This window comes from Oncorhynchus gorbuscha, linkage group LG01 (genome assembly GCF_021184085.1).
Source record: "Oncorhynchus gorbuscha isolate QuinsamMale2020 ecotype Even-year linkage group LG01, OgorEven_v1.0, whole genome shotgun sequence".
NCBI lineage: Eukaryota > Metazoa > Chordata > Actinopteri > Salmoniformes > Salmonidae > Oncorhynchus > Oncorhynchus gorbuscha.
The window spans coordinates 102,267,135-102,282,307 of NC_060173.1; the positions used below are offsets into that span (position 1 = coordinate 102,267,135).

The 15,173-nt window shown below is 44.4% G+C and overlaps 1 protein-coding gene across 1 annotated transcript; it reads left to right on the top strand.

The window, feature by feature from the left end:
- Positions 1-1,597: 1,597 nt before the first annotated feature.
- On the top strand, positions 1,598-13,865 carry LOC124047565 (inhibin beta B chain-like). Its single transcript, XM_046367877.1, has 2 exons — positions 1,598-2,702; positions 9,662-13,865. Exons 1-2 carry the CDS (start codon positions 2,303-2,305, stop codon positions 10,495-10,497), a joined length of 1,236 nt encoding a protein of 411 aa, XP_046223833.1. The 5' UTR covers positions 1,598-2,302; the 3' UTR covers positions 10,498-13,865.
- The last annotated feature ends 1,308 nt before the right edge of the window (positions 13,866-15,173 follow it).

Here is a 15,173-nt window from a genome sequence, read left to right on the forward strand (position 1 = left end):
ACCAAACGGCGGGTATCACAAACACCAGGAATCTTCAACTTCAATTGCTCCACCTCCACGCTACCCCAGAAATCACTCCCTTCAATGGTGCCCTGTTCCTAAGCGCAAAGCAAGATACAGGTCTTTCCCCCAAGTTGTGTCGCACGGAGCGCCTGATCTGAAGAAACACAAACAAACATCACAAGTCCACTTCGGGTTATCTTCACCGACGCAACAGCACCCACCATCTTTTCCACCCAACCTGAAACCACCCATTGATCAGCCAAAAGGCCTGGTTCCACCCTCTTCAAAAATCTCACTCCCACTGGACCAAACCTATCTTTATTATAACCATGTCCATCAATGCAAGGCTGTAATTATGCTACAACAACATTTTCAGTAATGGTTACAGAAACGTTTTACTTGCTACGACTGTGCTGTGTTTTTTGTATATATTTTTTTAGCAACATTGGTTGAATGCACTGATTGTAAGTTGCTAAGGACAAGAGCACCTCTAAATGACCAACATCTAAATATAAAAATTAACATTTGCATGGGTAATTCCGGTAATACACTGTAAATTAGATTAACAAAGTACTGAGCAAAGGGTCTGAATACTTATGTAAATGTGATATTTCAGTTTCTTTATGTTTTATAAATTTGTTCAAATTTATAAAAAACTGTTTTTGCTTTGTCATTATGGGGTATTGTGTGGGAAATAAACAATTGAATCAATTTTAGAATAAGTCTGTAATATAACAAAATGTGAAAAACGTCAAGGGGTCTGAATACTTTCTGAATGCACTGTATATTTTTGTTCAGTATATATAAATTACTATTAACTTACTATTACTATTAACTCTCTCTCTCTTAACTCTTTCTCTCTCTCTCGTGTCCTTATGTGACTATCATAGGTCGTGCCTAGTCCACGACCATGCGTGACCGTTGGCTAATATGTCATTTCACTTGTCCTACTAACCTACATCAAGGTATCGGAAGGTGTTGGTTGTTTTTTGACAAATTGTTGCATGCAGACACTTTTCTCAGAAATAATTAACCGAGTTTTCAGATGAATGGGCCAATAGTGTAGTGAAGGTGTTTCAACAAAGGATGGCGCTGTTTGTTTTCTTTTTTCTCGTGCGTAAAAACGCACGGATGGCACGAGTTTCCGGGAATTTGTCTTTCAATTCCAAGTTATCGACAAAAACCGAGTCGTTCACCGACTGTCGGAACTTGTGAATACCTTACAAAAATGTGATTGTGAAACACATTGGAATATAATTTAAAAAATGACTGTGTTCAATCAACCCATGAAAACTACAGTGAAGTGTGTTTAGGGTATGAGGAATCTTGTAGATATAGCTCCATCTTTATCAACATTACAACATTTTTTAGGCCTATAATAAAATATATTGTTTATGAGGTAATTTAGCGTAAAATTATAATAGAGAAATTGATATTCGGGGTTAAAAGGTGTCACTAGTATTCTCTCCATCCTGCGCTGCGCTTTTCTCCCAGCAGCACTATCCCTTGCGCGCTGTTGGTGGAACTCCCCACGTGGTTTCAACTCCTGTATAAAAACTTTCGGTGTTAGGTGGCTCCGTGTCGTGATTGCAAAGGAGAAAACTGTAAAGATAACAGCATCTCTTACTGGGCGCTGAGACGTCCTATAGCCAACTCACCAACAGGCAGAGAAGACAGTGATCAAGGGATCAGTTGGTTATGAAATGGATTGCAATTTAGTTGGATTCCTAAAGTTGCGCTTATATGATTGAATTGAATGTAAAGAGCAGTGCTAACCTTATATTTGGAACTTCACATCAGACGTTTCGAATACAAAGCCAGCGTACCGGTGAGATACGATTGATAACTATGAGTGGTTTGCAAAGGATACGGACTGTAATAATTCGTTTTGATACGTTTGAAAACGCGGTAGAGCCATTCATTTAGTGATCATTTCAAGTTCGCCGGTCAAGACCAAAACCTCTGGAATTGTGTTTTAGATGAGAAATGGACTAATAGTGAGTTTTGACAAAAATGACCCAAGCCTAACAGGGCTGGAGATTAAGCAAATAATATAATATCTGCAATAATCATTAGCTCTTGACAGCAACATCTTTTGGAATGCAAAAACTACATGGACTGTTTTGGATTACCGTAATTTGTGCATCAATCATCGTCCCATGTGTATTCCCAGTGGCGCATAGTAGGATCATTACCGTGATACTTGTGAAGTAGCCTAACCCTCTAATTTTGCGCTCTGTATTCAGGAACCACAATTCCTTTCCAGCGTGCTTTGGAATTACAGTCTCAAAAATAGAAAATGAGAAGATATAATCTCACACTGGCTTGTTTAATGGCTTGCATACTTTCAATCCGCGGTACCTTGGGGACAACGCGGGCGCGCATAACGGGGGCAGAGACTCAAACCGTCACCCAGGAGTCGTGCGCATCGTGTGGGTTGCCGGAGGCGTCAGAACGGGTGGACATAGACCTTCTGGAGGCAGTTAAGAGGCACATATTGAACAGGTTACAAATGAGAGAAAGACCCAACATCACTCATCCTATTCCCAAGGCTGCAATGGTAACAGCGCTGAGGAGGCTTCACGCCGGTAAGGTACGGGAAGACGGGAGGGTTGAGATCCCCAACCTTGATGGACAAGCTTCCTACAGTAACGAGGTGCAAGGGGAGACGTCGGAGATAATCAGTTTTGCAGAATCAGGTAATTATCGATAATCGTATGATTCATATCACTAATTTGATCACCCCTTTTAACTCCCTTTATTTCTAAGTTATGAATCATTCAGTGACACACAGTACATTACTGTAAAATTCTCTATATTAAACTGTAAAAAGTAAATGCTACCATTATCGGAATGAATGACATTAATTGAGTGGGGGGGTTTGTATTTGACATGATTTTACTGTAATTACAAGGTTTTTGTTTGCTAGGTAAAGTGTTTCAACATTACAACATATTAATTAATAGTTGGTATTTTATATCACTTGCGCTTCTAGAGGTCTTAACAAAAGGCTTCCAAACTGGCAGCAACTACAGTGCAAAACAGACCAAAAGGACATGGCAAAATGCTCAACCATTTAAGGTTTAAGACTTGATGCCACTCGAATGTTTTCTATATATTTTAAATTCATTGGGCACTATAACCACATAGGAGTTCAATTGGAACAGCATTCTGACTCACAGGTGCAACAAATATAGCCTCTTACAATGCACACCTCAAAATATGTTAATAAGCCAGACACAACACTACCATGCATCCACTAGAGGTCAAAACGTTTTTGGCACTCCAAAGATATGGTATGGTACTGTATTCTGCAACAAGCTCTCACATTCCCACGTCAGAATTAGACATTCATCCACGTTTCTCAAATGTAAAATATAAGATTAAGTTTAAGCATTAAACTCTGAATGGTAAGGTAAGGGTTAAGGTTTGGGATATAAAACAAAAATCTAAAAAACAACTTTCTGTCACTGAACGTACAACCTTTTGCATTAGAGGCTTACGCCTATCCTCCATCCCTGTCCATAATACCCAAACAGAACTGAAAGCTACTTGAAGGTAACAGCACGCACTGTTACCTCTAGTGGCCAGTTGACGTCCTCAGACATGGATGAACTTCTAATACTGACTTGTGTCACGGGTGACCTTCTTTGGGGTGGAATTACAGTACCATTAGAAATACAACAATTCTTTCCCTGCCCATAACATTTCCCAAAATGCACTATCATTTGCAGTATACTGCAGTAAAATGTTTCAGAGTATTTTCTGTTGATAATACCCCCGAAATTACTGGATAAATTACAGTTTTCCTTTACAGTGTAGACAATCAGCACGTTTTTCTGTACTCAGATATATTGAGTGCAATGGGTTTCCTCAAAACTTTTGTATAATAACAGCACATTGGGGATTACAGTGGACTCACACACAAGGTCAGATTAGCAAATCATAGATGGTTGTGCATCAGCAGTTTTTCTCTTGTTACGTCAATCACTGACAGTAACTCAATTAGCCATGTCAGTTATCAATTTCTTGATTGGTAAGTTAGTCTAGCCAGCTATCTAAACATGTAGTAATCATGGCCGAATACCGACCAGGCATGCAGGGCACGTTTTACGGGCCCTGACCCCCAGGGGGCCCCAATTAATTGTGTTTGTTACTTTCACTCAGATATCATTAACATGCCATAAGTCATGGCAGAATGTGTAGAATCACAGGTAATTATCATTAAAACTGTAAAAATTACTCACATACCCTATGATAAATAATTAAAATTGCAGATATCTTACTTTAAAACTGCAATATTTTCTCTACGTTACCCAACCAAGGCAGGGCCCCCTAGTTATCATGTGGGCCCTCCATTTCCTCTCCTCCCCCATCTGATGATTATCAGTGCGGCAGAAGCAGGCTGTCTACACTTATTGAGAGCGGGCTCCTGAGTCCTCCTGTGGTTGGCGTTTGCATTTTTTTAATATAAAAAATATATATACTACATATATAATATACAGTAAACTGTCTATTTAGTGTTTAAATTCTTTATTTTGTTTCCTACTGGGCACCCTACGGGCCTCGGCCCCAGCCCCCGTAAGCCCCTTTATTAACCCAGCCCTGTACACACACACTCTGTGAGCTCTAATCTATCATCAGTTAGATAACTGAAATCAATAATTGGCAGGTTAGTGAGGTGAGAACGTCCTATTTAACTGTTTTTTTTAACTATGAAAAAAATATCAGAGGAAGCATAGATGCCGGTCCCACAGTACGACGCTGCAGCACAAACAGTACAATCAGCTTGGATGGATTCCTAGCTGTAGCCTTCGAATAGGAATGTTTTTATTTGATTTAACTCGGCAAATCAGTTGAGAACAAATTATTATGTACAACGACGACCTACCCCGGCCAAACCCTAACGACGCTGGGCCTATTGTGCGCCGCCCTATGGGACTTCCATACATTTGGTATGTTACATAAGATAGGTTACGCGAACGTATAGCAACCCAAAAGTTGCGTTTGAATCGCATCATGGTCAACTTTAGCATCTTAACTAATTAGCATCTTTGCAACTACTTACTACTTTTTATCTTCTTTTCAACTACTTAGCATGTTAGCTAACCCTAATCTTAACCCTTTAACCTAAACCCCAACACTAACCTTAACCCCAACCTTAACCCCTTACCCATAACCCCTTTAGCTAACATTAGCCACCCAACTAACATTAGTGTTAGCGACCTAGCTAATGTTAGCCACAACAAATTGGAATTCGTAACATATCATACATTTCGCGAATTCATAACATATTGTAGGAATTGTAATTTGTAACAAATTGTACGAATTGCAAATGAATACATACCATATGAAACGTAACATACTAATTGGAGTGTGCCAGAATTACATTTTACTATGATACATGTACCTCTGAGTCCATGTTACGCAAGGCAATTATTAGGAGAGCGCCCCCGGTTGTGGGTTCGGGTGATAGAGAGGTGGAGGAGGAGGGTGCATGGTGAGCCCATATCACAGTTTTCTAAAGAATGTTTTTGTCATATAATGGTTCACCAACCAGGCCTCTTTGCTTTTGCCATTATTCACGACACCTTTGAGCCTTTGTGCAGCATTGTGCCATGGAACTGGCTTTGCTCCCTGTTCTGTAGACCCCCTCTGCCTTCAAGCCAGCTGGCACTCACCCACAGAGCCCAGAGTCCAGGCTGCCAGCCAGGGCATGGAGAGAGGGACAAGGCCCCTAGAGAGACCTGGAGAGAGGCAGCTAGACCAGGCCCAGGCACAGGCCGGGTGATGTCACAGTCAAAGATCAAGGTGTGCTGCTAGGGGCCGAGGGAAGTTTGTGCTGGGCATTACTGGATGACTGATAGGGGCCCGAGGGAAGTTTGTGCTGGGCATTACTGGATGACTGATAGGGGCAGAGGGAAGTTTGTGCTGGGCATTACTGGATGACTGATAGGGGCAGAGGGAAGTTTGTGCTGGGCATTACTGGATGACTGATAGGGGCAGAGGGAAGTTTGTGCTGGGCATTACTGGATGACTGATAGGGGCAGAGGGAAGTTTGTGCTGGGCATTACTGGATGACTGATAGGGGCAGAGGGAAGTTTGTGCTGGGCATTACTGGATGACTGATAGGGGCCGAGGGAAGTTTGTGCTGGGCATTACTGGATGACTGATAGGGGCAGAGGGAAGTTTGTGCTGGGCATTACTGGATGACTGATAGGGGCAGAGGGAAGTTTGTGCTGGGCATTACTGGATGACTGATAGGGGCAGAGGGAAGTTTGTGCTGGGCATTACTGGATGACTGCGAAGTATCAGGCCAAAGTATTTTGTGAGGTGTGTGGGGCGCTGTCCTGTCTTATTCACATAGTTTTAACTGCATTGTTTTCAGCCAGCTAGGAGCTAGGAGGCAGCTATTGCTCTCAGTCACCAATCAGTCTTATACTGCATAGCGGAGCAGAGGCTGAGACTGAGCTCACTGCCAACGTTCCAGGTAAGGAACAGTGCCAACCGCCTGTCTCTTATGACACGGTCCCGCGGGCCCTCGCTTTGGCGGCGGGATTCGGTGTCCCGTAACCACGGGAGCGAAGCGGAGGGCAGGGGGAGATGTGAGCATCTCGATTGTCGTTGGTATAGCCGTTTGGACCGGTTGAACTCCCTGTGACTCCGGTCCAAGTAACGGAATTAAGACTTCATTATTGGATGTCATTAACTCTGGCCCAGTCCCCGTGTTGTATCCCAAATGGCACCCTATTCCCTATATAGTGCACTACTTTTGACCAGAGCCATATGGGCCCTGGTAAAAAAAAATGTGTGCACTATAGAGGAATAGGGTGCCATTTGGGATGCATCCTTGCAGGGCTATAGGGCTGGCTTCTGGGTTTACTCTGGGACACAGCCTTTCATGAAGAAACATCAATCATGCCCTGTCTGGAGCCGCTCCAGGCATTTTCCACATCACACTCAATCCATGCACCCCCCCTCCAACCCCCTCCCTGTGTGTCATTTCTCCACCACTACCACCAAAGCAGCTTACTAACTGCTGGCCAAATGGAGCTCACCCTGACCTGCTGTGATCTTTCCCCCTCTCCTATTTCCCTGTGTGGAATTCCTGGAGTGCAGAGCTGAGCTCTGTGCTCCAGCAGCCTAAGGGATGTCTGTCAGAGCCGTGTGTGTGTGTCACTGCGAGGCGAGGCTCCTGTCAAAGCAGCAGTGCTCCGCAATGTGCGGTCTCTGTTGTCACAGACTTTGAGTAATGAGCATAGCACCCTGCTACATAGACCCTGCCCTATGTTGCGCACATGCACACACATATACACACACTGACTGCTGGCGCACCTGCCTCCCTGATTTTTTGTCTGCCTGATTTCCCACCTGCTTACCTACCTGTCTGCCTGATTTCCCACCTGCTTACCTACCTGTCTACCTGATTTCCCACCTGCTTACCTACCTGTCTGCCTGATTTCCCACCTGCTTACCTACCTGTCTGCCTGATTACCCACCTGCTTACCTACCTGTCTGCCTGATTTCCCACCTGCTTACCTACCTGTCTGCCTGATTTCCCGCCTGTTTACCTACCTGTCTGCCTGATTTCCCGCCTGCTTACCGACCTGTCTGCCTGTCGGCATGCCTTGTTGTTGTGTTGATAGCGCAGGTGGGGACACGCTGAGGCAGCTGTAGCTCCAGCAGTGCTAGCTCCACCAGAGAGAGAGAGGCCCACCCAGATGTCACCCTCCCTTCACCTGCCCTGCCCTAACCATGCCTGGCCCAGGAGCTCATTGACTCCAGGCACACTCCAAGTCAGGCAGCACACCTCCTGGTTTAACTGGTCTCCTCCCTAACCTCCTTCCTCACCTCACTTCCCCCCTCACCCTCCCACAGCCTGCAGTCAGTGCCTACCAGGGTTAAAGCACCTGGCTATGTGTTTTTGTGGTATTTTAGAAAAGAAAAGCTAAATAGTTGAAGAGTTTTCTAGAAGGATGATTCTCAATCCACTTCAGCATCCATTTTAATGTGGCCACCCACTGGGCACATACTGGTTGAATCAATGTTGTTTCCACATCTTTTCAATGAAATTGTACCAACGTGGAATAGATGTTGAATTTACGTCTGTGGCCAGTGGGCAGTCTCAGATACCCTAACTTGAGGATCATTAAAAATGTATGTTATTTTTTTATGAAGCTTCAGATATACTCGACCACTTCGTTGTTTTTACAAGATCATATGACCATGCTTCAGACTGGAGTATCTTTGTAGTCAGAGATTCAGACTGCCATCTCTCCCCACCCAGCACTTCATTGCCTCACATACACTGTCACTCAGGGTACAGATAGAGAAACGCCCTGGCCTAGAAGCTCCCCTGTTGATCACTGGGAGCTGTTGAGGCAAGCAGCAAGGCATGGTAGTAAATGAGGCGAGGTTAGATACTCCTTACCTCGGGCCATGACAGCAGTTAAAACAGGGGAAAACTGTTATTGAGTCAATGCCTTTAGATCTACACTTCTGATGCATTTCCATACATACAGTTCTTCTTACGTACTTGATACTGCACCCTGAGGGTTCGATGTCGATGTTGCTGAAATGCATGCACCTTGTGCTTTTGTTGTTGCCACAGGGATGTGTTTGTTTGCGTGTGTGTGTGTTACTTTGGCTCCCAGCTGACATACTGTAGCGGGAGGCAGAACTAGTCTGAACAGGACTGTGTGAAATGAATGTAAAAATCACTGTTACTGGAGTAGGTTGTAAACGTAGGTTTGCTTTAAAAGGACCATCTTTGGTGGTCAGCTGTTGACACCAACTCACGCTAATCAGTGTGTAAACAAAGACATTTGGCCACTTCAACATGTGCTCAGCTGAAGCCGATCCTGGCTAACCCCCAGACAGAACCCTCTCGGTTTTCACAGTAATTTGGAAGACATAATTAGACTTCAAAAAAGATACGGCAGACTCCAAACTCCATTATACCTTAGACATTTGGAATCTCTTCATTGTGTCATTTTAGAAAGTGGCCAATGTCATGCAAATGTATTTTATTTTTGCCTCATCATGCTATTGGTTAGTTGGGCCACGCGCTCAATGCCAGGCAGTAGCGAGGCTGTCTCCTAATACCTCAATGGAGTCTTTATGCTGTCAGTCTCAGAGGCTCCGGGGAGCTCAAGGGGTTTCACAGCAGTGCCTCACACACACACACACACAATTAACCCCCTGGGGCCCGGGCCTTGTCCACCCCCCTCCTCCACTCTCATAGTGTTCACAATCAGACCTGAGGCCAACTGGGCCTGCTCCCAGAACTGGCCTGTCAGGAGGAACAGACTATAAGGAACTAGGCTAACGGCATGTGATGTATGAGAAAGAGAGTGGTGATGGAGGAGAGGAGAGACAGAAGTTACTAAAGTACTCTCTTTCTGGCTCCCTGCTAGGGACTCCCTGTGAATGTTTGTCCACTTTTTTTCCCTCCTACAAATGACACTCATATGTAGTGTGTGACATAACTTTAATTCAGAGACAAAAGTTGTAAAACTGTGTGGATTTCATCCTCCTGTCTTGTTTTACTTTGTGAATCTTGTCAGCTTTTCTAACTTGCCCTTTGAAATTGTCAGTTTATTCTCTTGACGGTACGGTATATATCACTAAACCCACATTTCTCTCTCTTCTCGATCAGATGAGCTGGCTTCATCTCAAGCCTCGAAGTCCAGCCTCCACTTCCTCATCTCCAATGAAGGGAACCAGAACCTTCATGTGTCTCAGGCCAACCTGTGGCTCTACTTCAGGCTGCTGCCCACCGGCTCCGAGAAAGGGCCTCGACGGAAAGTCACAGTTAAAATCCATTACCATGAGGCAGGAACTGGAGCTTCAGGTGGAGCCAGGGGAGGAACAGGGCCAGGGGCAGGGGGAGGAGGTCGGTGGACCCTACTGGAGAAGCGTGTGGACCTAAAGCGCAGCGGCTGGCACACCTTCCCTCTGTCAGAGGCAGTGAGGGCCCTGTTTGGTAAGGGCGGGCGGCGGCAGGACCTGGAGGTGCGTTGTGAGGGCTGTGAGGCATTCAACGTGGTTCCTATCTTAGTTGACCCAGCAGAACCCTCACACAGGCCCTTTCTGGTGGTCCGGGCACGACAGGTGGAAGGGAACCACCGCATCAGGAAGAGGGGGCTGGAGTGTGATGGGAGCAGTGGAGGCCTGTGCTGCAGACGACAGTTCTACATAGACTTTCGCCTCATTGGCTGGAACGACTGGATCATCGCACCCGCGGGTTACTACGGTAACTACTGCGAGGGAAGCTGTCCGGCGTACATGGCGGGGGTACCGGGGTCGGCGTCATCGTTCCACACGGCGGTGGTCAACCAGTACCGGATGAGGGGCATGAGCCCCGGCTCGGTCAACTCCTGTTGTATCCCCACCAAGCTCAGTACCATGTCTATGCTGTACTTCGACGATGAGTACAACATTGTAAAACGAGACGTGCCCAATATGATAGTGGAAGAGTGTGGCTGTGCCTGAGTGTCTGTGACTTCTTAAACTTTGAAAGTTAAATCAAACGACGATAGTCAAAATGTCTTGTACAAAAATACCTTTTTGTATGACACACATATAAATATATAGTTATATGGAAGCACACCAACAGGTACACACAAACAAGATGTATTTATGGTTTGTTGTATTTATCTGGCTGAGCGAGGCCAGGTTCTGTCCATTCCATATTAAGAACTTAAGAACGGTTCCAGAGTTTTGGGAAGAGAGGGAAATGGTTGATCACCAAATGATAACATTTTTCTAGTTTGCCATTTCTAGAGGAAAAATAATGGTCCTTCATCTCTTCTCTGATGAAGATGGAAAGAAAAGCTCTTAAGGAAGCAGCACACCAGGACATTGACAAAACAAAAGCACTGACAATGACAATTCATCAGCTTATATAATTCAGAAACACCAGCACTTCCATAAAGAATGTCATAAAGACACTGTGACTGTCTGATCCTGTGGAATTATAACATAAACTGTATCAGCAAGCGCTTATTATTGAATAAAGCTTTTCCAGGACTACACTCCTGTCCAAGTGAGGTAATGACACAACATTGACATATTGTTGTTGACATTGGACCACGTTCCTTCCTCCTGCTTGTGTCTGTCTGTCTGTCTGTCTGTCTGTCTGTCTGTCTGTCTGTCTGTCTGTCTGTCTGTCTGTCTGTCTGTCTGTCTGTCTGTCTGTCTGTCTGTCTGTCTGTCTGTCTGTCTGTCTGTCTGTCTGTCTGTCTGTCTGTCTGTCTGTCTGTCTGTCTGTCTGTCTGTCTGTCTGTCTGTCTGTCTGTCTGTGACCATGCTGCAAGCAATCGCTCAATGAGTTCAAAGGTGAAGATGGACCTTTGTGCAAACTGCACAACATACACTTAATCCTGAGAACAGAGAGTCCCCACTGCCCCTACTTGTTCTGATAAAGTGGTCCTCTAAGTGGTGATGAGTTTTTTGTTTTGGCCCAACAGGGCATGATGTTGCAGTACAGCACTTGCAGACTAAACTCTTTAAATGCACACTCCCACTCCTAATAGCACTTGCATATTGAAATGCCTTCAAAGTGGTACTGAGTGTCCTGTCATAAATAAGTGCCACATGATCTATGCAATGTATAGTAACCCACCCATGCCCACCCATACAACGGAACATACCAGACTGAACTGAACTTTCTCCTCCTATGCTAATGTAACTCCTATCAAATACTTGAAATGTGATCTTTCGCTTCCGTTTTTTCAAAGCGAATGAGTTTTATGACATTTGCACTGAAAAGTCACGGGATTAGTTAATAAACAAACTGCCATTGAAAAGTTATTTTTATAGAAGTAAATTGACATTTTTTGTTTAATAAAGTAATTTACCTACACAGCAAATTCTCCAGTGTTAAATCCACACTGAGAGTGTTGAATTCACACTGACTGTGTTGGTCCATATCGGCACTGGAACCGTGTTAAATTAACACACTGATAGGTGTAAAGCCTAATTTCCCAGAATCCCTTGCCTTTTGAGTGAATTATAGAATTACCACTCCTGCCTGTCTTTGTTAGTTGACAGAGACATGTTTGTTGCATTCATCCATTTTCAGTCTTATGGACTTCAGCAAGTGAGATCCTGAGGGAATATTTTATTAAAATTGTATTATTTAACACAATACAAGAAGTATTTCATAAGGCCTTATTTTCAGGGACTACACATAACAATTAACTCTATACATGTTGAATTAACACTTATTGGTTTAAAATAACACCCAGTGTTGGTGTTAATAGCCAGAGTTTTACCAAAACTATGCTCATCATTATTATATTTCCCAGCATGGTCTATTGCAGGTTCATTTTAATAATTGTTTGTTTCAATATCTATGTTTTTGCATGTACATTAATTGATTGATTAATCATTTGCTTCTCAAATATAAATGAGATACATTTTCTAAACTAATTCAATATTTTACTTGGATTTGTTGCACCTGTTACCGAAATGGTTGTTCCAGTTTAGATGCTTTAGGTAGTGTCATATTTCAGTCTTCCCAACCCTGGTAGCATATGATAAAAAATGCAGAACGTTGGATATCCCCACTCTGGCTAGAGTTCAATCAGAATTACACAGCATTATACAAGCCAGCATAATGTGACAGGTTGCATGAATAAGGCAACAATGATGGGTTGTTTGGATTACCCAACATGGGTTCATTTAACCATGAATTTAGTTTTTATTCACCTTCATGCTGGGTTGACCAAACCGCTCTGTCTTTTTTAACGTAATCTATCAGGTATTTTCAGGAGGCGGGACTTATTAAGGGCATGGCTTTTAGAAAGTTATTTTTGGCCATGTGAGATCAAATGTAATTCCTGTTGATAATGTAAGTCTGTACACTGCAATGTAACATTTCTATAAATATTATTGTACATTACATATTCTAATACAAAAATATTAACATTATGAATTACATATAGCAAGAAAGTGTTATTGGGGAAATCACATTTCTTTACGCTTCATTAAAGCTACCAAAGTGTTAGTGTTCAACCATAACGTGCAATAACAATTCAACAGAACAGATTAACTGGAATTACATTTACTCTCATGGGTGGCCAAAAATAACTTGCTGAACGTCACGCCCCTAAAAAACCAAGCCTCCGTGTCTTGTGATCTGACCTGCTGGGTCATATCTCAATAAACAAGTGTCAATAAACCAACCTTGGTCTTAATTTTTTAAATAAAATAACTAAGTGACCCAATGCCTGCAACCCTGCCATTGGTTCATGCAAACAACCCAGTATTCTTTTGTTTATGTCCTCAAAATAAGGCCTCATGAAATACATATTGTATTTTTTAAATAATTATATTTTAATGGTGGTATTTTAATTTAGGAGTTCACTTGGTTAAGACCACAGGACTGTAAGTGAATAAATGCAACAAGCTTGTCTGTCACTAACAAATTCAGTCATGGGTGCTAACTCCACAATTCACTCAAAATGCTAAGCACTCTGGGAAATATGCAAATCAAGCTTTACACTAAGCAGTGTGTTAATTCAACACTGCTCAGTGTCTATACGGGTCCACACTTTCAGTGTTAATTTAACTCTGGGGAATTTGCTGTGTAATAATGGAACCAAAGAGGCCAAGATTATTTTAGCTTGATCATAAGAGGCCTAATCTACGTATCAGGGTACACTATGATGATTCCATTTCTTAGTTCTATTATTTCCTTTCTATATCTATTTTGTACAATAAACATGTGGAACACTTAATTTTTCATCTTTAATTCTATTTTTTCAGTTTTTCTATTTAATAAAAATATATTTTTAGTTCCTGTTTCCGAAATAATTTAGTCATGTAAATGTCATCTGTACAGTTTGTCAAATAAAATGTGTTTCCTTAAAATATTTTGTAACTTTAAAATAAATTCTTACTCTGCATTATTATTGTATTCTTGTAAGGGTTTTCGGACCAAAGCGCAGCGTGGTTATTTTGATTCATGTTTTAATAAATCACTTCACATGAACAAACTAACAAAAACAAGAACCGTGAAACCCAAAACAGCCCTATCTGGTGCAAAGACAGAGACAGGAACAATCACCCACAAACACACAGTGAAACCCAGGCTACCTTAGTATGATTCTCAATCAGAGACAACTAATGACACCTGCCTCTGATTGAGAACCATACTAGGCCGAAACATAGAAATACCCCAAAACATAGAAAAACAAACATAGACTGCCCATCCAACTCACGCCCTGACCATACTAAATAATGACAAAACAAAGGAAATAAAGGTCAGAACGTGACAGTACCCCCCCAAAGGTGCGGACTCCGGCCGCAAAACCTTAACCTATAGGGGAGGGTCTGGGTGGGCGTCTGTCCGCGGTGAAGGCTCTGGCGCGGGACGCGGACCCCACTTCACCATGGTCTTAGTCCGCTTTATTGTCCGCCTCCGTGGCTTTCTAACCATGGCCACCCCTCTCAATGACCCCACTGGACAGAGGGGCGGAAGCTCTGGACAGAGGGGCGGAAGCTCTGGACAGAGGGGCGGAAGCTCTGGACAGAGGGGCGGAAGCTCTGGACAGAGGGGCGGAAGCTCGGGACAGAGGGGCGGAAGCTCGGGACAGAGGGGCAGGGGCTCTGGACAGAGGGGCAGAAGCTCTGGACAGAGGGGCAGAAGCTCAGGACAGAGGGGCAGAAGCTCGGGACAGAGGGGCAGGGGCTCTGGTGCCTCTGGGCTGAGGGGCTCTGGCACCTCAGACTCCGGCAGCAGCGCCGGACAGGCGGGAGTCTCCGGCAGCAGCGCCGGACAGGCGGGAGACTCCGGCAGCAGCGCCGGACAGGCGGGAGACTCCGGCAGCAGCGCCGGACAGGCGGGAGACTCCTGCAGCAGCGCCGGACAGGCGGGAGACTCCGGCAGCAGCGCCGGACAGGCGGGAGACTCCGGCAGCAGCGCCGGACAGGCGGGAGACTCCGGCAGCAGCGCCGGACAGGCGGGAGACTCCGGCAGCAGCGCCGGACAGGCGGGAGACCCCGGCAACAGCGCCGGACAGGCGGGAGACCCCGGCAGCAGCGCCGGACAGGCGGGACCACCAGCAGGGAGGAGACAGAGGGCAGCCTGGTGCGTGGGGCTGCCACAGGAACCACCAGGCTGGGGAGACCTTCAGGAGGCTTGGTGTTAGGAGGAGGCACCT

Bases quoted from the DNA above. Each gene is read 5' to 3' on its own strand.
- LOC124047565 (XM_046367877.1), top strand. From the start codon at position 2,303: ATGAGAAGATATAATCTCACACTGGCTTGTTTAATGGCTTGCATACTT. The intron at 2,703-9,661 runs GTAATTATCGAT...CTTCTCGATCAG, and splicing joins AATCAGTTTTGCAGAATCAG to ATGAGCTGGCTTCATCTCAA.